We start from the raw sequence: 26,119 nt of genomic DNA on the forward strand, positions 1-26,119 counted from the left end.
TTGAATTTTGCATTACTCCTCATGAAAAGCAGGAGTACCAAAGTCAACTTCAGCAGCCCGTAAAGTCAACAAATGGGCTTGATAGTGTGAACTCATTGTTTAGAAAAATTGAACTTATGCAGCTAAAATTCGACCTAAACTCCAAGTGTAGACCAGGCCTCAGGTTTCCAAAATTGTAGAGGTAATTGTTTTCACGATGGCACTGTGAAGCAAGTAACAAATTACTCAGCCTATCGGCTTTGGAATACCCCAAATATCAAAGGTCTTTGAGTTTATTTGTTCTACCAAAAGATTCTTCAGGAACTATTAGTCTTCCCTCGACTCTGGGTCCCTTGCTGACTAATTTGGCTGAATGAGTTAATTTTTCATTTTTTCAAAGAAGAGATACAGAAAGTTATTGCAATCTCCTTATGATTCTGCACCCCCTGCTGTGACATTAACTTAGACACCCACAAAGTTGCAACATTAATTGTATTGAACTTTGTTTTCCCCTTGAAAAACTGAAGAAATGTTAACATGTTTTGGTTATAGAAAACTGCTTGTGAGGGCAAATAAGAAAATCCATGATCTGTGTAGTTTATGAAAGACTGTCCATTTTATATTGAAATGAAATTGAGAACAATGAACCTCTGACTTAAGGTTTGCCTTACAAAACTGCCCAGACCTAAAAGAAAAGCAACATTTGTAAGCCAATTTTTTATTCTTTTTCTTAAAAAACTGAAATTTTCTTACTTCACCGACTACCCCGGAACACACTCTGTTGCAGGTAACATTTTTTTTGCAAAAATGACATTTTATTTGTGCAAACCCCATTGGTCTTATTTTGCATGGGCCAACGAGCCTGCAGGTGCAAATTATAGCAATTTTGATCTTTTTATGTTCAAGCTTTGCTAGTTGTAACTAAGGAGCAAAGTCTATAACAAAACAGCTAAGTATTATGGTTCAGAACTATGAAAGACATTTTCTTACTAGTAAGCTCTGTATTATGATGGATAAATATGGGCCCACTTCTCTGCTGTTGTAAATTAATGCAGCCTGCACCAGTTTACACCACCAGAGAATTTGACTGGTCATATACCCAGCTGGTACAAATCAATTGCAAACCTTAGCTGTAGCTCCACTGAGGTCAGTGTAGTTACATGAATTTGTACCAGCTGGAACAAATCAATGTACCAGCTGGTACAAATTCATGTAACTACACTGACCTCAGTGGGGCTACAACTTAGGTTTGCAATTTGCATATCTTTTTCCGATATAACTCTGTAGTCTAGACATAGCCTAATTTACAGAAGCTGAGCATTTAGCTTCATATCATCTGGATGCATAAATCTATATGCTATAAAAAAAGCACACATCTGACATTATATTCTGAACATGGATTGCACAATACTCTTATCCCACACTGATTCACTGATCCCTAGTTAATAGACTTTCCATTAATGTATCACAGTGGGGTGCAGAAGGAGCTGTTTGTTTAGTGTGTATACCCAGACAACAGCAACTGGAGCAACATCAGCTGCGAAGTTCAGTTCTCACCCGCCCCTGACTCCGGGTCCCTCCCCTCACAAAAAAAACATATTTGACATCTCCCAAGCTGTCCAGGTGAGAGCTAGCAACACTTAAAATATGAAAGCTGGGTGAGTTGAATGTAGCTACTAAGTGTTTTCTGGGTGGATGCCCAGGTAAATGTTTAAGTTATGTGAGTGGAGGGAACAGAAGAGGAAGTCGGCAAAAAGTCAAACTGAGATGAAACAGAATATGGATATATTTTATACAGTCCATTTTGACTTGTATGAAAAAACATATGCCTTGCTCTCCCCATTTTGTCTCCTCTCTACCTATCCTTTTAACTTTATCACCCCAATGCAAGATCCACAGCGGAAGAGTCCCCAGCAGTGGCAGTATTTGAGATAATGCCAGTGGTTTTTGCTTACATAGATGTGGCAAGACACCTCTATTGGGATGAAGTGTGTTCTGAGCTTTTCCAGCAAAAGGAGAATCAGAAGATTTCCAACCATCTTTCATTGATGTTATTCTTTCACATTTAGATCCCTTCTTGAGTACTTATTAGCTGCAACTAAAAGGAACAGTGAAAGGAAAACAAGAGGTAGCTGGGGATGTCCAGTATATAGTTGATATAATGCAATGAAATGGCTGGAAGTTGAAGCTGGACAAACTGAGAGTGTAAATAAGAGGTACCTTTGTGACAGGGAGAGTAATTAGCCATTACAACACTGGGGTGGATTCCCCATCACTAACAATTTTAAAAGCAATAGTTGAACGTTTTCCTAAAAGTTCTATTCCCGGAAGTTCTATGAGTTTTGTTATACAGGAAGTCAAACTAGCAGGCTCCCAGCTGGCCGGAGGAGGGGAGGCGCGGAAGAAGGTGGCAGCTGCTTAAGGGCCTGGTGATTTAAAAGGGCTTGGGGTTGCTGGCCACCATTACCTTGGCAGCGGCAGGAATCTTGGCCCCTTTCAATTGCCACTGGAACCCTGTCCCCACACCTTTCACCAGATGCTCTACCCCGTCCAGTGGCCTGGAGCCACGCCTCCCCTGGGCCCAGGAGTCTGTCCTCAAACCTGCAGACTAGATGGCTACAATGGCCCCTTCTGGCCTTGGCATCTATGAATCCTCAGGTGGTATAAATCAATATAGTTCTACTGACCTCATTGGAGTTAGTTTATACAACTTTGGAGTTGTTCTGTAAGCCTCATAGAAATACACTTACCAGTATTTGTTTGCAGAAATGGAATTGCTGATTGTGAAATCAGCTCTAATGTAAATGCTTTTCTTATTACTTTTTTAACTGTTGCAGTTTGTCACCCAAAAGGTTAGACTTCTTCCTCTTTCAGCTGTTAAAGAGGAATAAGATAGTTATTGCAAAAATCGCATATTTGATTTATTTACCTTCAGAAACGATTATAAAATCAAGTGAGATGTCCAACTTACTGTCTCTTTAAGCTTGCAGTTCAATAAATTTTTCTGTTAAAAATAAGCCTTTGTTGGACTAAAAATAAACTGGCTCATATATCCTGGCTTTGCAACACTGATTTTGGATATCCAGTGTGACTCACTAATACCTTTGCACTGGTGAGTAATGTAGTGATCCCAAGTTTACACTAAGAAAATTTTGATATCTCTTCATATACATGTATTTTCTACATACATCTGGATGACAGCCATTATAGCAAAACATTTACAAATTCCAACCACAACATTATCAAGGCTGTAGGCAATTAGCAAACTATGCAAAATACAGTTGTAAAATGCAGCACATCTGTACACAAGTACATACTTACATGTGCAGATCAGATTACTGCATATGCACAACCTATTTCCCTTTAGTCCAAAGGTTAGTATATGTAACAGGTTCATGTGCATTAGCCCCATCTCTTTGAAAATTTGACCATTTAACCTTGCAATTCCACTGTTGCTTGCATGAGAGGGGGATAATCTGTGTTAGGGCAAATCTACATTGCCGGGAAGATCAACACTGTGGCAGTCGATCTTCCAGCATTCGATTTAGTGGGTATAGTGGGGACATGCTAAGTTGAACACTGAGGGTACATCTACACAGCAGTTATTTTGAAATCCCTGACGTTATTTCAAAATAACAATGCAAGCATCTACACAGCCATTCCGTTATTTCGAAATAACGGACAGCTTATTTCAAAATCTGTAAACTTCATTCTGGGGCTCTAAATTGAAGTGCACGTTCACATTGGGGAAGCCTGCCTCGACTAATTTTGGGGCTTCCCTGTAGTGTAGACGTGCTATTTCAAAATAAGCTGTTTCGGGGGGAAAAAAATCAGAAATAGCTTATTTCAAAATAAGTGTGCTGTGTAGACATACCCTGAGTGTGCTCACATCGATACTGGTACTTCACGGTGTCATGGGAAGTAAGAGAATTTGACCATTGCATCCCTCCTCCCGCAGGAAGGGCATGCCCTAGCTCTGCTTAAGTTATGTCAACTCCAGTTACATTATTGCATAGCTAGAATTGGGTACCTTAAGCCAACCTTCTCCCACAATGTAGACATGCTCTAAGATAGGGAAACTGAGGCATTGGACACACAGATTTAGTAGCAGAAGTAGAATTAAAATCTAGTAGCTTTGACATACACTAGCAGTTAGGGATCAGATCCAGCTCAAAGAAAACAGAAAGCTTCCCAGTGAATTCAGAAGTTAATTGAGCCAGATATTTAGTGCTTTGTTTACAAGCCAGTGCTTTTCCACTGAAAAGATGTATTTTAAAAAGTATGTTTGTAAATAACATGATTGATAGTTCAGAGAATCTTTTGTCATTTAAGAGATATTTTGAAGATATGAACTAGCAATTAAAATGACAAAGAAAGGGCTTCACGTTGGCTTTGTAGCTCAGTGGTATTCTTTGCTGTATATAATGATGGGTTTGCAGCTTTTGTAGCACTCAGTTAACATTTATTCAATGCAGACATACTCTGCTCAGGTGGGGCAATATGTTTTATTGCAGTTCATAAAAAAGCAATAAAAGACTTACAAACCATCAGGCTGATCTTAAATGCATGAACCTAATAATCAGTATGATCAGCTATCATTTACATGAATAGGAAATTGAATGGGGATTTCATTTCCTAAGCCTTTGTTGTTCCTATTGTATTGAGCTGATGGTGCTATTCAGGAAAACCAGCATGATGTCTTGTTTACAAGAGGAGTTTGCAAAACAAAGACTGTCATGGTCAAAATTCAATTCCATATATTTTCAAGGGAGGCCTCTGGAGAAAAATTTATCCTGAAACGCCCTAATGGGATGGTTCATGGAAGTGATGAGATGACAAAGAATTATTTCAGTGCTCATCGTGGGCAAAGAAAACTGATCTTAAGCTGCATGGGCCTGATCACACTTTCTCTGCATGGGTAAAACTACCTCTGATTGGGCCCCAGCACTTCTATCAATGTGCTGCTTGCTATAAAAAGGTGTTGCTGCACATTGTTTGGCCAAGATCAGCCCTGTAGTAATCAATCAACTCCCATTGATTTCAGTGGGAATTCAGGGTTCACTACAGACTTCACTTCAGGTAAATAATAAATCAGCTGCACAATTTTTCATTTTTCCTTGTGAATGTAGACTATAGAGTCATTCTGGATTTATACTAGTACAACTGAAAGCACAGTTGGCCTGATGCTTTTAAAGGCAGCTTTTGCCATGCCTAAGATTTTTCACAGCTCATTTGCTAAATTACACATTATAAAAAATAAGTTAAGTGCAATTGCAAGACTATGTTAATCTCAGATGCTTAAATATCAGTCTGTAATGGCAAATGACTTTATGGTGCCTGCAGGAGGTTTTTCCACATGCATATGTTAAAAACTCCTGGGAATCTTCTCACATAGAAGCAAAGAGGTCTAACACAGAAACTAAATAAATTCAAAACATCATGTCATTCATGATGTAACAGAAATGCCACCCAGTAAGAAAAGGCTTTTACAACTAAAGGAGATAAGAAATACAGCCAGCATAGCAATAAGAAGCTGCTTTTGGAAGTGCAGAATTTCCCAACCTGACAATCGGTATAGCTTCTGGAAATGCCACAGAAGGTAACTGTCTCCTTACAAAGGAAATGAGAGTTTAGGCATTGACGCTAAATGACATTACAAAGAAGGCTGGGTAGTTTAAAAAAACCTTTTCCAATGCCAAAAGAATTTAAAACTAAATTAGGCCCTTGCACACACAGATCCCACTGTCTTCAAGGGTTTACCTCATGTGAGCAACTACCCACCCATGAAAGTGAGGGGTCCAAGTGTCCTCAGCAGAATGTTTATTTCTGATTATATGTGAGGAATGAAAAAGAAACCCAACACTCAGCTCAGATTTTAAATGAGAGGCTGATTTTTGAAAAGAAGATGAACAGAAAAAAGTCCCATGACTCAAGCAAATTTGATATGGAGTCACGGTGAAATAAGAGTCATCTCCACAGTACTGTTTTTACTATCAGATTTCAGAGTAGTATTACATACGAAGCTAAGGATGGACAAATCAGTTTTGCCCATTACTAATTATAGTTCAGCAAGGTTTTAAGAAAATTTGAGGCGGGAAACAGAACACAGGACAAGATTATATAAACACATTCTTCTAACAGGCTGAGCAAACTATTTCAGAGAATAGTATCACATCTTTTCAGTTGTGAAACAAGCTTATAAAGTAAAACTGAAGAGAATCCTTGGTCCTTCAGCGTTATCATTATTAGACTATCATTTGACCATTTGTCTGTAACAATGCCTCACCTCTGATTGTGAAGACCAATAAAAGGCTCTCCCCTGAGCTGAGAGCAGGAGGTAATAACGCAAGAATTTGGCAGGCATCCTCTCTAGGAGACTATGTATCAATCATGTCATTGACACACGCAGCCCCAGGGAATGAATCCCCACAGTTTCCTGGGTTACCAAAGGCAATGGTGGGTCTTGCTGAAACAGAGAGAAGGGCACTGACCTTTAAATCTAATTAACTACCTATTTCCTGCTATACTCCAGTCTGTACATATGGCACTACTACCCTTATCTGAGAGCCAAGTGTGTTTTATTAAAATACAATATAGCAGGTAATGTAAAATGGCATGGAAAGGAAAACATCTTTGTAGTTAATTTCTCCCTGCTCTGTATTGTCCTTGTCATTCAAGCCTTCATTTTAATAAGTTAGTAGAAGAGACTGAGATTCTGTTGCCAGTATTGCCACTTACTGTGTAACCTTGGACATGTCACTGTCACCTGCAAAGGAAAAACAATAAAAATGAGCTTTGCATTTTGTTTCTGCTTTAGGATGTGTCAAGAGTTTCCATTTCTTTCAAAAGACAAAAAATACCCACTATGTTTTCTATGTATGTTTTACGACAGATGGCAGAAAAGAAGTGGAGATTCAAGAGCTTGGAATTTCCAGAAGACGCTGGACTGCCGAGAATGGCCATGGAAAATTGCAATCACTACAAAGTGAGATGACTTATCTTAACCTGACTGCTCTGGTTAAGCAAGTTCAATAAAACCTCCTGTGTCTGCCTCTAGATAGAATCAGTTGTTCAAATGTAAGGCTGAAAAGTAATTTTGGTTTGCTTACTCTGTTCCTGTCATATCAATCAGTCTAATCAGTTCATTAGCAATGTGATGACTTGCTTAGGTCTCTAGTCCCTGGAGGGCGTGCAAGATTAGTAAATACTTTATTTGGGAAAAGAAGAGGCAACTAAATGGTCCTACGAATTAATTTTCTCCTGTCGTCATAGGTGAGAAATATGGGTTATCAAATACCCATCCAATTCTTTCCTTTCCTCACAGATGCTGAAGTAAAGTCATAAGCTTTTGAGTAATGATGCCATCTGTGGCACTTGTTCACTCAGAAAGCTGTGATCTCTGCCTCCTGGTTGATATAAAAGCAAGAGGGGAAGGGGTTTTCCTTGAGGTTGCTGCCATCTTAGAGGGTATGTTCAAGGCCCATTGCAAATTTAAATTAGACTATCCTTAAAGATAAGAAATCACTTATCAGCCAGCCCTGGTGCCTGATGAGCAGCCACACACTCCAATCTTACTGGATCTGCAGTTCCAAGAATAACCTTCATGCCATATGGTAAGAAGCAGATTGTATCATCTTCCTGCAAAAAAATCCAGTTTAATTTTTGTTTAAAAATATGTCCAAACCACTCCCCACCCTGCACAAGTCTGTTGACTCCCAACCAGTTACCCCTTCACCTCCCTACTATGGGTCAAGCATCGAAGAATTGCTAAAATGTTTTAGATCTATTATGTTCAATTCATGCTGGCAAGGCAAAATTATGAACTCTCTGAATGCTTGTATAGAATGCCTAGAGGAAAAGGCACTACTACAGGTTGAACCTCTCCAGTCTGGCACTCTCTGATCCAGCAACATCCGTGGTCCAGCACAATTTTATTTAGTAGAATGTCCACTTATCATGGGGGTGGCCAACTTTTCCACGGTTCCATAAAGTTTGTTTACAGCTACTAGTCCTGGCTCTCAGTCTTCTGTGCTGCTATTTAACTCATTTACCCCAAAATGTCTTCTAAGAGCCCAATAAGCAGTGAAAGTGTTGGCAATGCTGCTGAACAATATTGATCTCCCATAATTTGGCAAATTCTCTGGTGGCACTGGTCAGGTCCTGAGGGTGCCAGACTAGAGAGGTTCAGCCTATACAAAACTCTAAATCAGCTTCCTTTCTTGAGAAAAGGCAGTAGAGGTGAATCAGGCTGTCACACTTCAAAGAGAGTGGCTCATATCCCATTCTTGGAAAAACTCCTATCTGTATAATAAATTAAAATTTTACTGTAAAATATAGAGATAATACGAAAAAGTCAGTACTCAAAATATACCTTTAACATAATTAAGTGACAGCAATCAAGAACTTTTTCACTAAGGATAACATATTAAATGTTAACACTTTTTCCTATTAGAACATGCTGAAACAAAAATTGGAGATGGAGTAAACTATGGATCACTATCAGAAATACAACTACCCCTGGCTTTTAAATAGAAATCTTGGGATCTGATTTGTAAATGCTATGCCATTAGCTGCCTGTTACTGAAATCTGCTGTCAAAGTCTTTCCTCCAAAGAGTATCTTTAGTAAAAACTCAGACTCAAATGAATCTTATTATTTCAAAGTAATTTTACCACTTGTAATTGATGTTCAAGCCACTGTGCTAAAATTTCAGGCATGCATACATGGTTCTTGGAGTACATCTCATCACTCAACATTATGTTGAGATAAGTATCTATTAAGCAGATGCTATAAGCAAGACTTGATTTCACAAAGTGCAGTTCAAAAGTGTCTTTTGGTAATAGCCACTTGAATGACTCATTAGAAACAACTGAAGTACTTTGAATATACAATGGTGTAAATAAAAACTTGGTTCTGTATGGGTAGGAAACCAAGGTAAAGAGGGAGAATTCACAAAACACAATGTAATTTATTACACAACACAATAAATTGTAGCATGTGATTCTATATTTATTAATTTAATGTGAATAGATCCTAAAACAAATGTATCCAATTATTATCAGTCAATTTATAGTTGGTTATAACACTAACATTTATTGTACACAATATTAATTACAAATTCAAAGGATACACTTAAAATGATACTAATAGGTAACTTAAATTGACAAAATCTCCACTGGATTTTCATCCTTAAGGCTCTTCTACAGTCATCTGCTGCCGTAGTCTAGGTTTATTGGGATTATGTTCTATCAACCAATCAGCAAACCAAACCTACAGGATGAAAAGAACAACTACATAAAGAAAACAGTAAAAACCATTTAAGTCCCATAAAACCTGTCTGTTCTTATTATAGACTTTATTTTGGTACAGACACTACTAGAACAGATCCTTTGTTTGAGACACTGTTCAAATATTCAGAACTGTACACTCGGTTTATAGTAGGGATGTGCACATATAACCTTGTTAATGGTTAACCAATAAGCCAGGACTTACTGGTTAACGTTTATGGTTACACGCAGGCTCCCGCCCCACTCCTGGAGAGCGGGCTGCCAGTCCACACTGTTGTCTCTGTACCAGAGGCAGCAGCACAGGAGCAGCAGCCAGCTCCCTAGGAGCCGGGCTGAGGAAGCAGTGTGGGGTGGCAGGCAGGAGCTGAATTTTAGACTTTTCATGTCAGGGACCATGTCTATACAGTACGGCTGTGTCTACACTGGGCCACTTATTCCGGAAAATCAGCCGCTTTTCCGGAATAAGCTGCAAGCTGTCTACACTGGCCCTTGAATTTCCGGAAAAGCAACGATGCTCTACTGTACAAAATCAGCCGCTATTCCGGAAAAACTATTCTGCTCCCGCTCAGGCATAAGTCCTTATTCCGGAACACTGTTCCGGAAAAGGGCCAGTGTAGACAGCCCAGTAGTCTTTTCCGGAAAAAAGCCCTGATCGCGAAAATGGCAATCGGGGCTCTTTTCCGGAAAAGCAGCCCGCCAATGTAGATGCTCCTTTTCCGGAAAAACTGAAAATGGAATAGTATTCCGTTTTAAGCAGTTCCGGAAATTCATGCCAGTGTAGACACAGCCCACAAGTGTCTGTACGAGGGCTTTTTAGCCTTACCTTGGTACAAAGAATAAGTATGAGAATTCTAATTTAAAAATAAAATATGCATTCAAATACTTACAGAAAAATATTAATTACGTCAGTTCTGACAACACTGCCAGCTACTTCAACAGTTGAACCCCCTCATACAAAGACAGTGTTACAACTTTCTACACTGCAATCATATGTGAGTACCTTATAGTACCCCTTTGCAGCAATGGTGAGCATACATGCATGTAGCCCATCAGGGTTTTATGTATGACACGCAAGACATTTTGTTTAACTGTTGCCCATGTGCAGATTTGTCAGATTCTGCTGGTATTTCTTGACATAGTTTTTTTTCCTTCTGGTATTACTAGGTACACAAGTGCAGTTAGCAAAACTACCTTATTGCAAGACACCATTTTGGTTACAACAGTCTCGCAGCCCACTGAGATGGAGAGCCACTCTCATGCAGCCCTAAGTTGCCCTTTGCTGCCTTACAGTCAAGAAATGGAGCCCTGGAGAAGTCTAGCAAAATGCAGGACAATGTAGCACTTTAAAGACTAACAAGATGGTTTATTAGATGATGAGCTTTCGTGGGCCAGACCCACTTCCTCAGATCTAGAAATGTGATCTGGTACTTTTTGAAAAATCAGCATATAATGTAAATTTTCTAGCAAACTGTAATGGCGTCTAAGCACAAATGTGAGGGCAGGAATGCCTGAGTTCTAATTCCATTTGCTAATGACTCACTCTAGCCTTAGGCAAATTACTTTAAACACTCTGCCTTGATTTCTACATTTGTAAAATGGAGTTTATCACATAGACATGCATACTCCATGGGGCTGTTGAACACTAATTAGTGAATGTCAAGTGTTAAGTACTAGTAAACTGCTTACAGTACTCTGAAGGGAGAGGAGAATTGATAGTGTAGTAGAAGGGAAATGAAAGAAGGGATTAGTGTCAGATAGGAACAAAATGCTTTGTCAAGACAGGATTTACCTAGCAGGTTGCAGGGAAGGTGGAAACTGAAGAAGCTAAGGAATATAGGCAATGAGCAGATCTGAAACTAAACACAACAGTGGAATTCATACAACAGTAACAGCTTTCCTTGAAATATTATTAGGAACCATGAAGTAGGGATGTTAAATGGAGTTTAATCAGTTAATCAACTAGTCGCCAGGCTCTTAATACATTGAAAAAGCACAATGGTGGTGGCGGGGGGGGGGGGGGATATCGGGAGGGGGGAACCAGGTATGAGCCAGGAATCTACTGATTGCACCCGGTCCTTCACTACGCCTCTGCCTCTACCGCCCCCCGCGGAGATGGTGCTGGAGGGAACCAGCTTTTAAGCCGATTCCCCACAGCGCTGGCTCCTGCTCCCCACTCCTTGCTGCCTCGTTCTGAAAAAGTCTGCAAGAGGGGAAGCGACTAGTCGAGTCACTAGTTGACTATCAGATAAGGATATGCTTATCGGATAGTCGACTAGTCACTTACATCCCTACCATAACATCACCATAAAGCAAACATAATACAAGTGACAGAGTACATACCAATAAAAGCTTAAAAAACGAGTGGTCCTGCAGCACCTTCGAGACTAACAAAAATACAGATTTATCAGAAGCTTTCATGGGCAGAACCCACTTCTTCAGATGACAGACATCTGAAGAAGTGGGTTGTGCCCACGAAAGCTCCTGATACAATCTATATTTTTGTTAGTGTCTAAGGTGCTACGGGACCACTCATTTTTTTTAAGTTACAGACTAACGCCCATCTGAGAGTACATACCAGTGGATCTGCTGGTTTCTGCTTACAAAGTTCAGTGAGACCAGCTAGTAGCGTAGGATTGACATATAGGTTCAGGTAATCCTTAGCAGCTTGTCCAACTGGAATTGGCTCAATAATCACTGGAAAGAATATCCATGTGAGCTGAATTAATGCAGAACAATTTACTTATAGTGTTAAATCACTTTCCTTCAAATGTTTAATAAACTGGTTGTATTTTCCTTGTAATTGATAATACCATTTGTATGGCTTCTCTGCAAGACATATATCAGGGATTGGCAACCAGGAACCGTGAGTGGGCCACGTGAGTGCCTCTCCTTCACCTCAGTGGGCTGCAGCAGTCTGCGGCCCATGGGGGTTCCACTCAGGAGTGGCCTGAGGCAGGCTGCAGCAGCTGGCGCCCTAGGTGGAAGGCGCAACTGGCACCCCTGCTTGTATGGCCGTCAATGGCCGTGATGTCATCATCGGGCACCCAGGCCGGTGGCGCTCTAGGCAACTCTCTGGTTTGCCTAGGCTCCCGGGCCGCCGCTGGTTCTACCTACAGCCCCACAGCTCCCCTACCTGCCCTCCTTCCCCCAAGAGCCTCTTGCACACTGGGGCACCAGAGCCCCACTCTTACATGCTCCTTCCCTGCCCTCCCAGCACTTTTGGAGCACATGAATCACCTGATTTGCACTCTGGCTCCACTCCTCACCCTTCTTCTCAGAGCTGGAACACTGCAAACAGCTCACAGTGTTCCAGCTCTGTGAGGGAGGAAGAGGAGTGGGGACAAAGCATGAACCTGTCAATTTGCAGCTCCTCTGAAAGTGGAGGGAGTAAGGGGAAAAACAGGAAAGTGAATGGCTCCAGTGCCCTGGTGTGTGAGAGGTGTGGGGGGAGGAGGGAAGCCAAGGGGTCCGTGAGCCACAGTGGACCGAAGGTGGCTCACAGGCTGAACGATGCCCACTAACATACACCATGGCATAGAACTACTGTAGTGTGTTGCTCCCAAAGCAATTCTAAGAAGGATGAAGCTCCTGGATACTATGTCTGTGGTGATCGTACACTAGTGGTGTTTGGTCCCGGGAAAGAAAAACACCCTAATAGCAGGTTGGGGCAATTTGGGGGAGAGGAAGATCTAAGACCAATTGAGGACCTACCTGCTTCACTGAATATTTATTGGGCAAAGAAGAGCCCATTGGGAGCTACTTCTCCAATGTCCCCCCACTGCTGTGGAGTTGATTCTTGTAACCCTGAAGAACCTACATCAGATATTGCATTTTTATTGTGGGACAAAGGCCAGGAGGCATAATGGTTTAAATGGGATATGAAGAGAGAAAATGCATCATCTTCAGGGGAAAGGCAAACTAACATTCACACTAAATAAAGACCTGCAACAAGCTTTGAGACAGGTTTTTAAGTTGTTTGAATTCTATTTAAACATACCTCCAAACTCAGGACCACATGCTACTCCACTCTGGTTTTCTGGCAGAGTGGCTATGAAACTCCATGAGTATTTAATAATAGATTTGCCTTAGAATCATTCCCTTGAAAATTATGTCATCTTTCCCCTAAACCTATGGAACATGCAAATGCCTTTGTCCATACCCATTAGAACTTGGCTCCTGAACTGTACTGCTCTGTAATCCTCCATCAGTAGATGAACATGAATCCCCGTAACCCAATCTCAGATCAACAGTAGCTCTAGGGCAGATTTTCACTTGGAAAGCCATTCTACTTCCAGTGAAACATGCTGAAATGAAGTAGCTTCATGATCCCTCCCATTCCTTGAATTTGCCTGTCCCAATTCCAGTGCCATAAAGGGGCATTTGCAGTATCTGTGAGGCAGAAGGGAAATTAATTCCAAACCACTGCAATTTGGGTAGCTCTTAAAATAGATTTTGCTATTTTCTGCTCCACATGGTACAGCAGCTCAGCCATAGTGTAGTTAGTCAATTCTAAACATTTTTCAAACCTTCTTTCTGAGCCTTGGTTCTATATTGAATGTTTGGCTACAAACAGGTAATGGTAAGAATAGGGATGGGGCCACATACCACCAAAGATGATTTGCAGTTTAAAGGCAAATAATAACTCAGTACCTTCAGGAAACATGAATCTAATTTCTCTTTCTGCTGAAGAAAATTTGATACTGCCATGAACTGCATTCCTCAGATCGTCTGTCCCATAGATTGCTCTTAAACTAAAAGCAACAGAGAGAAGTGTTGGATGGTTCTCTCAGATTAAGGTTGTGGAATCCCATTTAAAAAGTTAACCAGTTAAACGGTATGTTTAACTACTTAACCAGGATTCCATGGTGGGGGACTGCTCCAGCCTGGGGGACCACCATGCCGCAGGCCGGACTGGCTGCTTGGGCCAGGCCCATCACGCTGTGCCACTGGCGAGGGGCTGCTCTGGGCAAGCCAGGCCAAATCTGCCACATTGTTGCAACAGGTGGCTGCTCCAGCCTGGCTGGGCCATCTGCAATGTGCGCTGCTCCAGCCAGGATGGGCTCAGCCCACTGCAACATGCCACAGGTGGAGGGCTGCTCCGGCTGGGTCGGGCAGGGCCCACCACACCACGCTGTGGGTACTGCTCTGGCCAAGCCAGGCTGCCAATTAACTATTTAATCCAGTAAGAATGCCAGTAAGGCAAATGCTTTACTGGTTAACCAGTTAACCCGTTACATCCCTATCTCAGGCTATGTCTAGACTGCAGGCTTCTTTCGAAAGAAGCTTTTCCAGAAGAGATCTTCTGAAGAACCTTCTTCTGAAAGAGAGCGTCTAGACAGCAAAAGCGCATCGAAAAAGCGTTCTGCTTTTTCAAAAGGTAGCGTCCACACTGAATGGAGGCTATCTTGCATCTAAGCTGTGATTACTATGGACGGAGTGCCACCAGGGTAACTGTGCTTTATCCCCTTTCCTCTTCTTTCAAAAGAACTCCCTCTTCCCCATCTACACACATCTTTTTCCAAAAAAGCTCTTTCGGAAAAAGGCGTTCTTCCTTGTAAAAAGAGGAATACTGTTGTTGGAAAAACCTTTCTGTTCTTTTGACTTTTTCCCAAAAGAATGCAATTGCAGTGTGGAAAATTCCAAAAAACCCTCTGCAGTATAGACATATCCTCAGATACCTACAACGTATTTACTTTCTCACTAAGATTGTAATAAATACAAAAAGTTAGATCGAATTAACACAATTTTTTTCTTTTTTCTGCCATAATTTCAAAATGTAAAGGATTGGCCCCAACTTTTATTAATTTTGTACAGTAAAGGTAAAATCCTCACCCTAGCGAAGTCAGTGGCAAAAATCCCACTGACTTCAGTGAAGCCACAATTTGACCCTAAATCTCTTCTTTGGTAATTTACCTGTCAGGATGTGTTTCCTTAGCTCTTATGCTATTTGATGGTCCAATCAACTCTTTCCAGAAAGCGATAGCATTATGTCTGGCAAGAACCATAGCAACTAAAGGCCCAGAACTCATATACGCTGTTAAATTAGGAAAAAACATTTTGCCATATTGTTCTGCATAAAAGTTACTGCATTGCTCTGGGCTTAATTGGAGCTTTCGTTTCTAAAAAAGAAAGAAAAAGTAAGCATCTATTTTAATCATATATTGTATGAATTGTAAACATATATTGTACTGGATGAAAAACACATAGATTTGCGTTAAAATGCTATATTACAGAATTTATATTTTCTAGCACTTGCAATGAATTATAACTCTTCACTTTCTTACATTAAGTGATTCATCAGCAGCCATTATGTCTTCACTAAAACATGCTGAAAAGTGACAAAATGGTATTGTGGGTCTCCTGTTTGTGTCTTAGTAGTTTCCACACAGAATCTGAGAAACATAAAAGTAAACATACAAATTCTTTTACTAACTGCCAACCCTACAAGCTCAACTGGCCTCTAAAAGACAAGTTACTATCTGAGACAGAAAAAACATAATAAATATTCTGCAAATGGACGTGTCAATTTCTGGTGATCATGTACAACTGGCATAGAATTCAGCTAATTCTCCCAGAGATGAATTGGTTATGCAGTGTTTACAGTAAATTAAAAAGATATAAATCAGAATACAACAAAAAGCAGGTCATCTCAGTAAGAAGATGCCATTTTTGTCAATTTTCTAACAATAAACATACTATAGCATTTTTAAATTGATGTTTGACTTAATGCACTATTATTATTATAAAAAGAAGCTGAATGCATTATCAGTAGTCTGTGACTTAATTATTCAGTTCACCAGTACTATTTTGCACTTTTATGCAATCTTCACTTCCTCCAAAACCACTAACTGAAGAGCCATTGTATTTTTCATCCAAAGATATACATTTGAATGTATTAAATTTAATTAAATTAAACAACTAACTAGGTTGCAAGTATCAATTATCAGTAGCAGATTTTCAGTGGGGACAGAGTAAGCCTACATCATTCACCAAAGAAAGAAAGCAAAAAGAAATTAAAGGAAAATTAGTTCCCTTTTGAGTCCAACCCTCTGAGATACTCACCACCTTCAATGACTATTGACTTTAATATTGAAGTCCCTGGGCACCCAGCAGGAACTTTAAGCACCATACACTACCAAGTCTCAGATTTTATTTTGGTGAAATTTGATGCATTATATGTAAAGCAAATAAATATATGTTTGGAAAAAAATGATTGATGTGCTAAAAATGATATGTACAAATATTATTATTTAAAAAAATATGAAAGTAAAGCTTTCCAGTCCTTATTCCATCAAAAGTCCACAGTACAATATACTCTTTTAGTAGCTGAAATATAATGGGCTGAGAAGGAACATTCCATTTGAGCAGAATAAAAGGGTTTACTTGTCTATCAAGCTACTTTCTGAAAAGCTCAACTTAGGTTTCTGAACTGCTACCTCTAAATCACAAAATAATTGACCACAGCTGCATAATGGTGACATCTAGTGGCCAATTCCTAAAATCCAATGAACAGCGATTAAGCCAGTGATACCCAAACCTTTCAAGCCTGAGGGATGCACATATTAATTTGGAGGTCATAGCCCATACTTTGGGGCACATCGTTGCCCCATTTTGCTTCTTTTGCAGCAAAAAAGGAACAAATGCACTGTACAAGTCTGCAACTGAGAATTCCTGCTGGCACAAAAGTGTGGCTCTACTGACTCTTACATCTCTCTCTCCATAGCTCCTAGAACATCCTTTACTAATCATTTCCCTAGGCTTAGCCACAGCCAGTTGATCTTCTATCCTGCTCCCACTGGGCCAACAGCCTAGCAGGAAAGCAGGCAATGGAAGAGCCAGAGCTATTCTCTTCTCTCTCCCTCTCCCCCGTAGCAGATAGCCAGGTGTTTTGCCAGTTATGACAATAAAAGGATAAAGTCTGATTTGAATGCTCCTAAATTTACATCAGAGCTGCTCCAGAGGCTGCAAAGGCAGGTAGTGCCTCCACCTCCTTGAAGTGAAAGGGTTAATTTACTTCTGTTCCAGAGAGTTTCAAAACTGCAGTAACTGGGAAACTGATTGCTAATCAATGAATTGCAATGAACTTAGCAAACACACCATAGAAAATACTTGGTGAGGTTCTGCTGGATTCTTAGAAAAGTGGTTCTGTTTAAATTGTTGCTTGACACTGCACATATCTGCTCTCTATGTGTTGTCAAAGTCTTGGGTAGAGAGTTTATTGACAAACTCCTGAGGTCTCTACCCGCCCTAGGATTCTAGGATTCAAATATTTTCCTGCTGCCAGCAATGCAGAGTCAATATTTCTACAGAAGCTGCATGCTGTTCTACCTCTGGCAGCAGCAGCATAATTACCAGCCAATTTGTACTGCTAGAATCTATCCTTCTGGTGATGGTGGCCACTGACATATAAAACAGGGATGGGGAACCTTTTTTATCAGGGGCCACTGACCCATAAAAAATCAGTTGGAGGCCACACACAAGCAAAAAATAAAAACCCTCACTCAACTCACTTGTAGTCAGGGCCAGATTAGCTCTTCTGGGAGCCCAAGGCTATTAGATTTTGTGAGGCCTCCTAAGTTCTGGGGTGGGGTCAAAACTGAGGGGTTCAGGGTGCGGGAGAGGGCTGTGGGCTGAGGCAGAAGGTTGGGTGAGGGCTCTGACTGGGGCTGTGGGCTCTGGGATGGTGCTGAGGCATTTGGGGCACACAGGGGGCTGTAGGCTGGGCCTAAGAGGTTTGAAGGGGTTTTAGGACAGGAGGCCTAGGTGTGGGTGCAGGGTCTGGGTGGGAGTCAAAGTGCTGGAGCAGGCTTAGGGTTGGGGCAGAGGACTGGGCTGTGGGATCTGGGAGCGAGTTAGAGTGTGAGAGAGGGCTCAGGATGTTGCGGGGGGTCTGGGAGCGAATTAGAGTGTGACAAGGAGCTCATGGCTGGGACAGGGAGTAGGAGTGCAGGATCTGGGAGTGAAGAGCCTCATGTCAGGGGGTTGGGATGCATTCCTGGGACAATTCTCCTTTGGTGGGGGGAAGCAGGTGGCTCAGTGCAACCCGCATTGCCCTGCACTCGCCTGCAGGCACTGTCCCCCATAGATCCCATTGGCCAGGATTTCCAGCTAAATGAGAGCTGCAGGAATGGAGATTGCAGATGAGGGCAGTGCAGAGACAGAGCTTCTCCCAACTCTCACGGTAACACAGAGACAACCCAGCGGTGATAAGGGGGGAAAATGGCAATGCACAGAGCTGCTTATCTCTCCCCTCTGCCAGGTAGGTCTGAATAACACACAGAGGCTTTAGTGGCTGCAGCCCAGGGCCTCATGCTAAGGAGGCCCCACAAAAAGATTTCCATTTTTGGCAGCCCAAAGAGCTTTTTGCAGGGCTTGCCTTACCCTCGGGCATTGGGCTGGGGGCCCAAGCAGGGGGCAGGATCCAGCCCACTGGCCGGAGGTTCCCCACCTGTGATATAAAGAGTACTAAATGATTGTCCGATACTATGATTTATTTTCAGTGCTGCCAGCTGGAAAAATCTTGTGCTGACTTGTAAAAAGTGATACTAGAACTAAGGGTGCTGGGGTCCTCCTGCAGCCCCTGGCTTAAAGCAATAATAAAAACCACCAATACATCATTTCTATGGTTTCCATGATCAGCACCTCCAGTAGAAAAATTATTCCAGCAGCCCCACTTCTAAATAAAGCTATTTTATATGGAACTCTCAGGTATAATAAATATGGAACATTAGGATGCTATTGCTTCTAGAGAACCCACTGAGCCAATACATCTGGGGTAGCAAGATGCTATTTTTGAAACCACTTTTCTTAGGCATGAGGCAGTTCTTTTAAAAGGGCCATATTTTTTTAGTTTAACATACCCCCCGTGCATATCATACATCATTTGAAAGTTTATTTTATGTAAGTTTAAATGAAGCATAATGTGGAGCTGTCAAGTGGTGTCATAATCCTGTGGAAAAGCTGAAACTATAGACCCAATATGAGGAAGAGTCATTTTGTGTACAGTTCTAGAAACAATGTAACATGATTATGGCTGTAGTTTTTACAGTTTCAGTTAATTTCAACACCTTACCCTGGTGTTTATTGGTCATAGCTACCAAATAAGAATGTATTAAAAAGTTTATTGGTTTTGCATACGTATTTTTTTTACCAGAAATGATAAAGCTGTTTAATATGTGACAGAGATGACATATCAACCATTTGCAATATACTAACATAAAATGTTTTCATATCACGTATTCTTAATTGCCAAAATGCCACAAGTGATAATAGTTTTCTATTTTTTCAGTTGAAATTGACTGACCAAATAAGTTTCACACTCAAGGTTGTGCAACAGTAACAGCAGATTACATGCCCATAATTTATACTGGGCTAAAGAAGCTATGCATTCCATCAGAATAATATATGCCTCTCACAAATATCTCAATTTGTTTTTTACCAATATCTACTAGTTTCATTAGAGAATCTTTTACATTTGATTTTACATGCAATCTACTAGATATGCTGACAAGCATCTCTGGATGTGATTCAGGGTCAAATGAATTTGTCATACTGTCGAGGACATGGTTGATGAGATCTATCACACGTTCTTCATCCCTCCTCAGTACAGAAGCAAGAACTTGTTTGTGGACTCTGTCTTCACTTTTTCTTATTAGGCCACTTCATTCTGTCTTAGCTTTTGCATAGTCATAAAATGAAGTTGTGTATTGTCATTTCTACCACTAATACTGACCTGTGCACAAGTGTCACTGAATTGAAAAACTAGTTTTTAAAATATTTCAAAGGCTTATACTCCCTCCATAGGCAATTATACATTTAATCCTTCTAGGAAGCAGACTACATTCTACATACAAAAGCTTACAAAGAGAGAAGCATTCCTTTAGGAATTCACATATATTTATACCCCTTGCCTAGACCAAATTTAAGTCTGGAGAGACAATCACAGCGGCTATCAGTCCAGAAATTGTTTTCTGCACAGCCATCTCCTTAGCAAGATGCAAATATGATGTTTTAATAGCAACTGTTCTTAGTCACCCAATAGGGCCTAAGCTTATGTCTCTCTCCCATTCTCATGGAACTCTAAAAAGGGCAAAGCTTAATTAGGGCATCAGCTGAAAGCTCAAGTTGAAGAAATCTATGAGCACAGAACATGAACCACCACCAGCAAAAAAAATCACTGTATATATGAAAGACTCCATGGTTGAATGGGGGGCCAGTATCCTCAGCGGGGGAAGGCACTGTCTTCCCAAACCGCCAGCTTCACCCTGCCCCCAGAACGCCTACTGAAGGTGGGGCTAGTGGCTTGCCTCCTCTCCCCTGGCCCTACTTTCACTGACTGCCCATGCATGGTTGTCATGCAAATGACATCTGGAAACAAATTACATGCAATCAAAGAACTGGCTTTTAAGTACTTGAGGTAGGTCCTAAAGAATTTGACAAAGCCAATTCTGTAACTGAAGTCTAACCGAAACGACAACAGTAACTCTGAAAACGTCAAGTAGAGAGAGCAAGGATAGGATCTAAGACTGGATGCAAGAAATATCAGGTGATTGGTGGATGTTCTGTGTCTCCCTGGACAAAGTTTCAAAATGTGGCATCCAACAAGCATTCACTTATAAAAGTCCTCTCTGAGCATATGGTTCAAAATATACCTAAGAGGGTAGGGCACCTCCAACACAAACACTCCTTCTTGCTGAAAGCTTTTCCAGTGATGAAGTAGCAAAGGCTGTGACTGTGTCAACCCCTATTTAATATTGAGGGATAATCTGTTTATTACTATCAAAACAAAGGATGTTTACAGCTTCAGAAACTTTTTCAAACTTGTATAAAGTGGCATACGGCAAGGAAATTGGTAACACTGCTATGTGACCAGAGGAAGAAAAAAAAATAGACACCTCCTCCCCTGAGACACGAGTTGTACATCAATCTATAATGAAAAAAAAGGATAAGTCACTGGCCAACTCCCACCATGAGAAGACAGTTTTGAAGAACATGACAAAGGAACATCATGGCAAACAGATGTGGATGTCTTCATGCATAGGTAAACTAGATATAGGATCACTATTGCAATATGGATGGAAATAGATGGATGATAATTTGCTTCCTGCATTCTTCAAAGGACATATGACAACTGAGCTTCCACAAGATCTTATTTGTACCTGTAACAGCAGGGGTCACTGCACAATTATTGGTGTCTGTACTCAGAACAATCTTCCCTGAACAAAATGGTGTACATGAGAAAGCAATGAAGATTGTGATAATCCATGCCCTCTTCACAGAGATCACAATGGTGAACAAGAAGGATGATAATTATGTTGACTAGAAATGCAATCAGTGCTATTACATTTCAATGATACCTGTATGAATTATTTTTATATTTTTGTACAATTTAGACCAGATGTCCATGGGCCAGACAAGATTCACCAGAGTCACACCCTGGCAGGCTGCCGCACTGTATTTACCTGTGCTGCAACTTCTGTTGGCCGCGGATTGCCGTTCTCGGTCAATGGGAGTTCCAGGAAGCTGTGTCCTAGCTCACACCACTTCCTGCAGCTCCCATTGGCCAGGAATAGCAATCCACAGCCAATGGGAGTTGCAAGCAGCAACACCTGTGGACGTGAAGGTAAATAAAGCAATGGTGGCCAGCCAGGGGTTAACTCTAGCGAACCACCTTTGTCTCCTGGGTTATTTATGGCCGACCCCTGCTTTAGACTGCTATGATGCTTTGAGGTCACCAAGAAATCCAATTTTAGGTCTTGAAATAATAAAAAGAGTCATTAGACTAAAAGAAACAAATGCAAATATTTTTGAGTGGTCATTTTAACTCATGGATAATGTGTCATTATTTATCCCCATTCTATAGTAATGGTGTAATGGCCACAGGCAGAACCAAACCTGGGACCTCTGGAGCTCTACAGCAGGAGTGGAGACCCATGGCCCAGGGGCCAGATGCGGTCCCTGACTTGCCTGGATATGGCCCCCGGGGCTCAGGGCTCCTCCCCCACAGAATTGGGGAGCCCGCACTGGCACTCCAACCACCGCTGCCTCCTGCCTGATTTTTCTGTGGATCAGCAGCCCCTGACCCTAAAAAGGCTCCCCACCTCTGCTCTACCGCTTGAGCTAAAAGCCAGCTGGCTCTCTGCTAACACTGTAGAAGAAATTCACAAGTCCCTAAGTGCCACTACATGGGAGAGTATGCCGTGCCCAGTAGGTGTGTGGGTTACATAGGCACACTTGACAGTTCCACATCATTCCTCATTTTAGACATAAGCTTTCAAATGATGTATGATGTGCATTTGTGTGTAGAAAAGAGTACATTAAGTAAACCAAATTGGTGGTGTTTGCATCTTGCTTATCAGACCATAAACAAACTTCAAATCAGTGTTCAGAATGATGAAAAGTGAAGCTTCCATTTCATGCATCTGACAAACTGAGCTACAGCTCATGAAAGCTTATGCCCTAATAAATGTTTTTAAGATGCCACAGGATTACTCAGTGTTCAGAACCTTATTTTATGTACAGCATATTACCTGAACAATGGTGAATCCTGATCTGAGAATTATATCTTCTATTTCTTCTTCTTTGTCAATTACATCTGGTTTGATGAGGGCCAGAGTTCTTTCTACATAAATCTGAGGCTCAGGCATTAGCGCTTGCATCTTTGTGTCACGATTAAAATTCAAGTGCTTCTCCCTTACTGCAAAGACAAGATTTTGCGCAAATACTCTTTAACGCAAGAGTTTTTGCGTTAGAGTATTTGAGTAAGAGAGCGTCTACACTGGCATGTGCCTTTGCGCAAAAGATGTGCTTTTGCGCAAGAGCATCCGTGCCAGTGTAGATGCTCTCTTGCGCAAGAAAGCTCCGACGGCCATTTTAAACATTGGGCTTTCTTGCACAAGAAATTGATGTTGCCTGTCTACACTGGCCTCTTGCGCAAGAACAGTTGTGCAAAAGGGCTTATCCCTGAGCAGGAGTGTCAGAGTATTTGCGCAAGAAGCACTGATTTTATACATTAGAATGTCAGTGTTCTTGCGCAAGTACTTGCGGCCAGTGTAGACAGGTGGCAAGATTTTGCGCTGCGCAAAATCTTGCCACTGTAGACATAGCACCCGAGACAAATGAGAGGCTTACTCCCTAGAAATGAATCTTAACAGGAGAATATTTCATTTATGTGAGATACTACTGTGGTATCTGTGCAGAAAATAGCTGGTTCTTATTTCAAACCATTCCATTCTTTAACACTTGGCTATCACTGGAGAAGAAGCAAATTAAGGGCCCACTCCTGCAGTTTTAGTGCTCCCTTTGGAACAGTGTCTATGCAAAACACGTAGGATTGGACCTCCATCAGCATGGGAACCTACCAGCATAGGAACATCCAAGCTTCCTCCCACTCATCTGGCCTGACAACAGGGTAGGCTTAGCTGGGGAGCTGGCAGTGTTCCCTATAAGCTGTGTGTGGTGCGGCTACTTAAGAGAGATTCCGATGCTGCCCAGATGATTAGAAGAGCGCCCACAGCTAGGTTTGTGTTTTTCTTAGGGATGTCAGGGGTTAACTGGTAAGCATCACACTTACCAGGTGATGCTTACTAGTTACCGGTTACCCAGTGGCCTAGCTGTGCTGGCGCACCAGCTCCGTCTGCCTGCACCGCAGCACAGTGGGCCTGGCCACGCTGGAGCATCCTCTGCCCGTGAGATCCCATTTAAGCAATTAACTGATTAAACGGGATTTTATATCCCTAGTTTCTATGGGTGGTGCACATTAGAGATGCGAAAAGTTAACTGGTTATCTAGTTAACCAGTGGGGGATGGAGCAGCTCCCAATCTGCTGTGGGCAGGAGGTTTCTCCAGCCCCACAAGGGCCCACCGCAGAGAGGGGCTGCTCTGCTCCGGTCCAGGGCGGGTCTGGGCACCCTGCAGGCAGGGTCTGGTGCAGCCTCTTGTCTGCGGGGAGCCTGGCCTGTTGTATGGGGGCTGGGGGCAGGAGCCCCGCGGGCTGGGCGCTGCACCCAGATCCCGGTTAGTCGGCTCACTGGTTAACCGTTAGGTTAACCCAACATTTAACCAGTTAACTGCTCGACCGGGATTTTCCATCCCCAGCGTCTGTGGGTGGTGCACATTCGCCCATGCCTCGGGGCACATACAATTATTCTGCACACGGGCAGAAAAGTGCAAAGGGAACGCAGGAGCCAGGTGAGCCGGGCCCACCCCGCGGTGGCGCTGACCCCCCCCCCCAAGTGGCTCGAGCAGCGCCGCCCCCCGCTGGGTGAGCCCCCCGCGCGGGCCGCGTCCACAGGGAGCCCCAGGAAGAGCCAGCCATTACCCCGCCGCCATCCCCCTCGGCCCCACGCACCTTCCGCCCAGCGGCTCCGGCCCCAGCGACGGTTGCTAGGAGACCCGAGGCAGCAGGCGAAGGAGCCGCCCCCTACGGCGTGGGGCACGGTCCGTGTCAGGCGCGCGTTTCGTTACTCAGAGCCGTGGAACACGGCGCGCGCTGCTCTTGGGGGCATCAGCGCTGGTGGAGCGCGAGCCCCTAGTCCCTCCCCCCGCTCCCCTTCTGCACTGCCCTGCCCGCTCCTTGTTCTGGGGGCGCGCTCCCAGCCTGAGTCGCTCCGTTGGTCACGTGCAGAATCCAGATTTGGGGCAAAGCCCGACGTGCTGCACCCTGGAATGCTTCATTTAGGACAGGGCTGCACCAGCCTGCCCCGTCCCAGCTGCCTCTGAGCTGGCTGCATCAGTTATGAATGTAACAATGTGATTGAACCCTGGCACCTCTTTCGTTCCAAATTAAGCCGTGCCAGGTGCCAAGCACTGACCAGCAAGCTGGCCAGTAGGGTTGCCAGATGGTTTCAACAAAAAATACCGGACACGCTTGACATTACATCACAATCGACATTACATCTTATTTAGAAAATACTGGACATTTCTGTTTTCTCAGTTATATTTTCTCAATTTATTTCCCAAACAGAAAGCTCAAATACTGGACTGTCCAGTTCAAAACTGGACACCTGGCAACCCTACTGGCCAGGCCCAGGGCTCAGTTAGAAGGGGAATCTGGAGATTGAGTTGTGTGGGTCAGAGGCAGTTTAGATCTTTCTGTCTGGTGTGGAAGGGTTGTGGTGTGCGTCTGTAACAGATATAAGTTGCACGTCTCATTGATTTGACATCTGGCATACTTGAGGTCTTCACAGGAGTCATACGCACAATGAATTATGTATACAGGCAGTCCCCGGGTTACGGGTTACGTACAAGATAGGGACTGTAGGTTTGTTCTTAAGCTGAATCTGTATGTAAGTCGGAACTGGCGTCCAGATTCAGCCACTGCTGAAACTGATCAGTTTCAACAGCGGCTGAATCTGGACGCCAGTTCTGACTTACATACAGATTCAACTTAAGAACCCCAGGCATCCCCAAGTCAGCTGCTGCTGAAACTGATCAGCGGCTGATTCCAGGAAGCCCGGGGCAGGGGCTTCCTGTAGTCAGCCACTGGTCAGTGGCTTCCTGTAGTCAGCCACTGGTCAGTTTCAGCTGCGGCTGACTTGGGGATGCCTGGGGCAGAGCAGCTGGGGTGCTGCTGGGTTGGTCCAGTAGCGCCACCGCTCCTCGGCGCTACTGGACCAACCCAGCAGCACCCCAGCTGCTCTGCCCCAGGCGTCCTGATTCAGCCGCTGCTGAATCTGACCAGCAGTGGCTGAATCAGGAGCCTGGGGCAGAACAGCTGGGGTGCTGCCCGGTTGGTCCAGTAGCGCCCAGAGCGGCGCTACGGGACCAACTGGCAGCGCCCCAGCTGCTGTACCACAGGTGTCTGAAGCAAAGCCACGGAGCACGGGGGCAGCGGGACAGCCCAGACGCGCAGTG

At 42.8% G+C, this 26,119-nt stretch overlaps 1 protein-coding gene and 1 long non-coding RNA gene across 3 annotated transcripts in view; one reads left to right on the forward strand and one right to left on the reverse strand.

Moving 5' to 3' along the window:
- Positions 1-7,035, forward strand: part of LOC142818740 (uncharacterized) — a 31,338-nt gene extending 24,303 nt beyond the window's left edge. The window contains exon 2 of the long non-coding RNA XR_012896380.1: positions 6,872-7,035. This is a non-coding gene — a long non-coding RNA (uncharacterized LOC142818740). The remainder of the gene's footprint in view (positions 1-6,871) is intronic.
- Positions 7,036-8,530: 1,495 nt separating this feature from the next.
- NME5 (NME/NM23 family member 5) lies at positions 8,531-24,767 on the reverse strand. Of its 2 annotated transcripts, none has more exons than XM_075900472.1 (6): positions 22,795-22,933; positions 15,550-15,657; positions 15,179-15,384; positions 13,916-14,016; positions 11,841-11,959; positions 8,531-9,248 (listed from the first exon to the last, which is right to left on the reverse strand). In XM_075900472.1, the coding sequence occupies exons 2-6, from the start codon at positions 15,571-15,573 to the stop codon at positions 9,168-9,170; spliced, it is 531 nt and encodes a 176-aa protein (XP_075756587.1). In that variant the 5' UTR covers positions 15,574-15,657; positions 22,795-22,933; the 3' UTR covers positions 8,531-9,167. The 2 variants fall into 2 exon arrangements, with proteins under 2 accessions (XP_075756587.1, XP_075756586.1); XM_075900471.1 differs by lacking the exon at positions 15,550-15,657 and adding an exon at positions 24,615-24,767 and having other exon boundaries at positions 8,560-9,248; positions 22,795-22,961.
- Between the last annotated feature and the right edge of the window lie 1,352 nt (positions 24,768-26,119).

Source organism: Pelodiscus sinensis, chromosome 17, assembly GCF_049634645.1.
Source record: "Pelodiscus sinensis isolate JC-2024 chromosome 17, ASM4963464v1, whole genome shotgun sequence".
In the NCBI taxonomy this organism is placed as follows: domain Eukaryota; kingdom Metazoa; phylum Chordata; order Testudines; family Trionychidae; genus Pelodiscus; species Pelodiscus sinensis.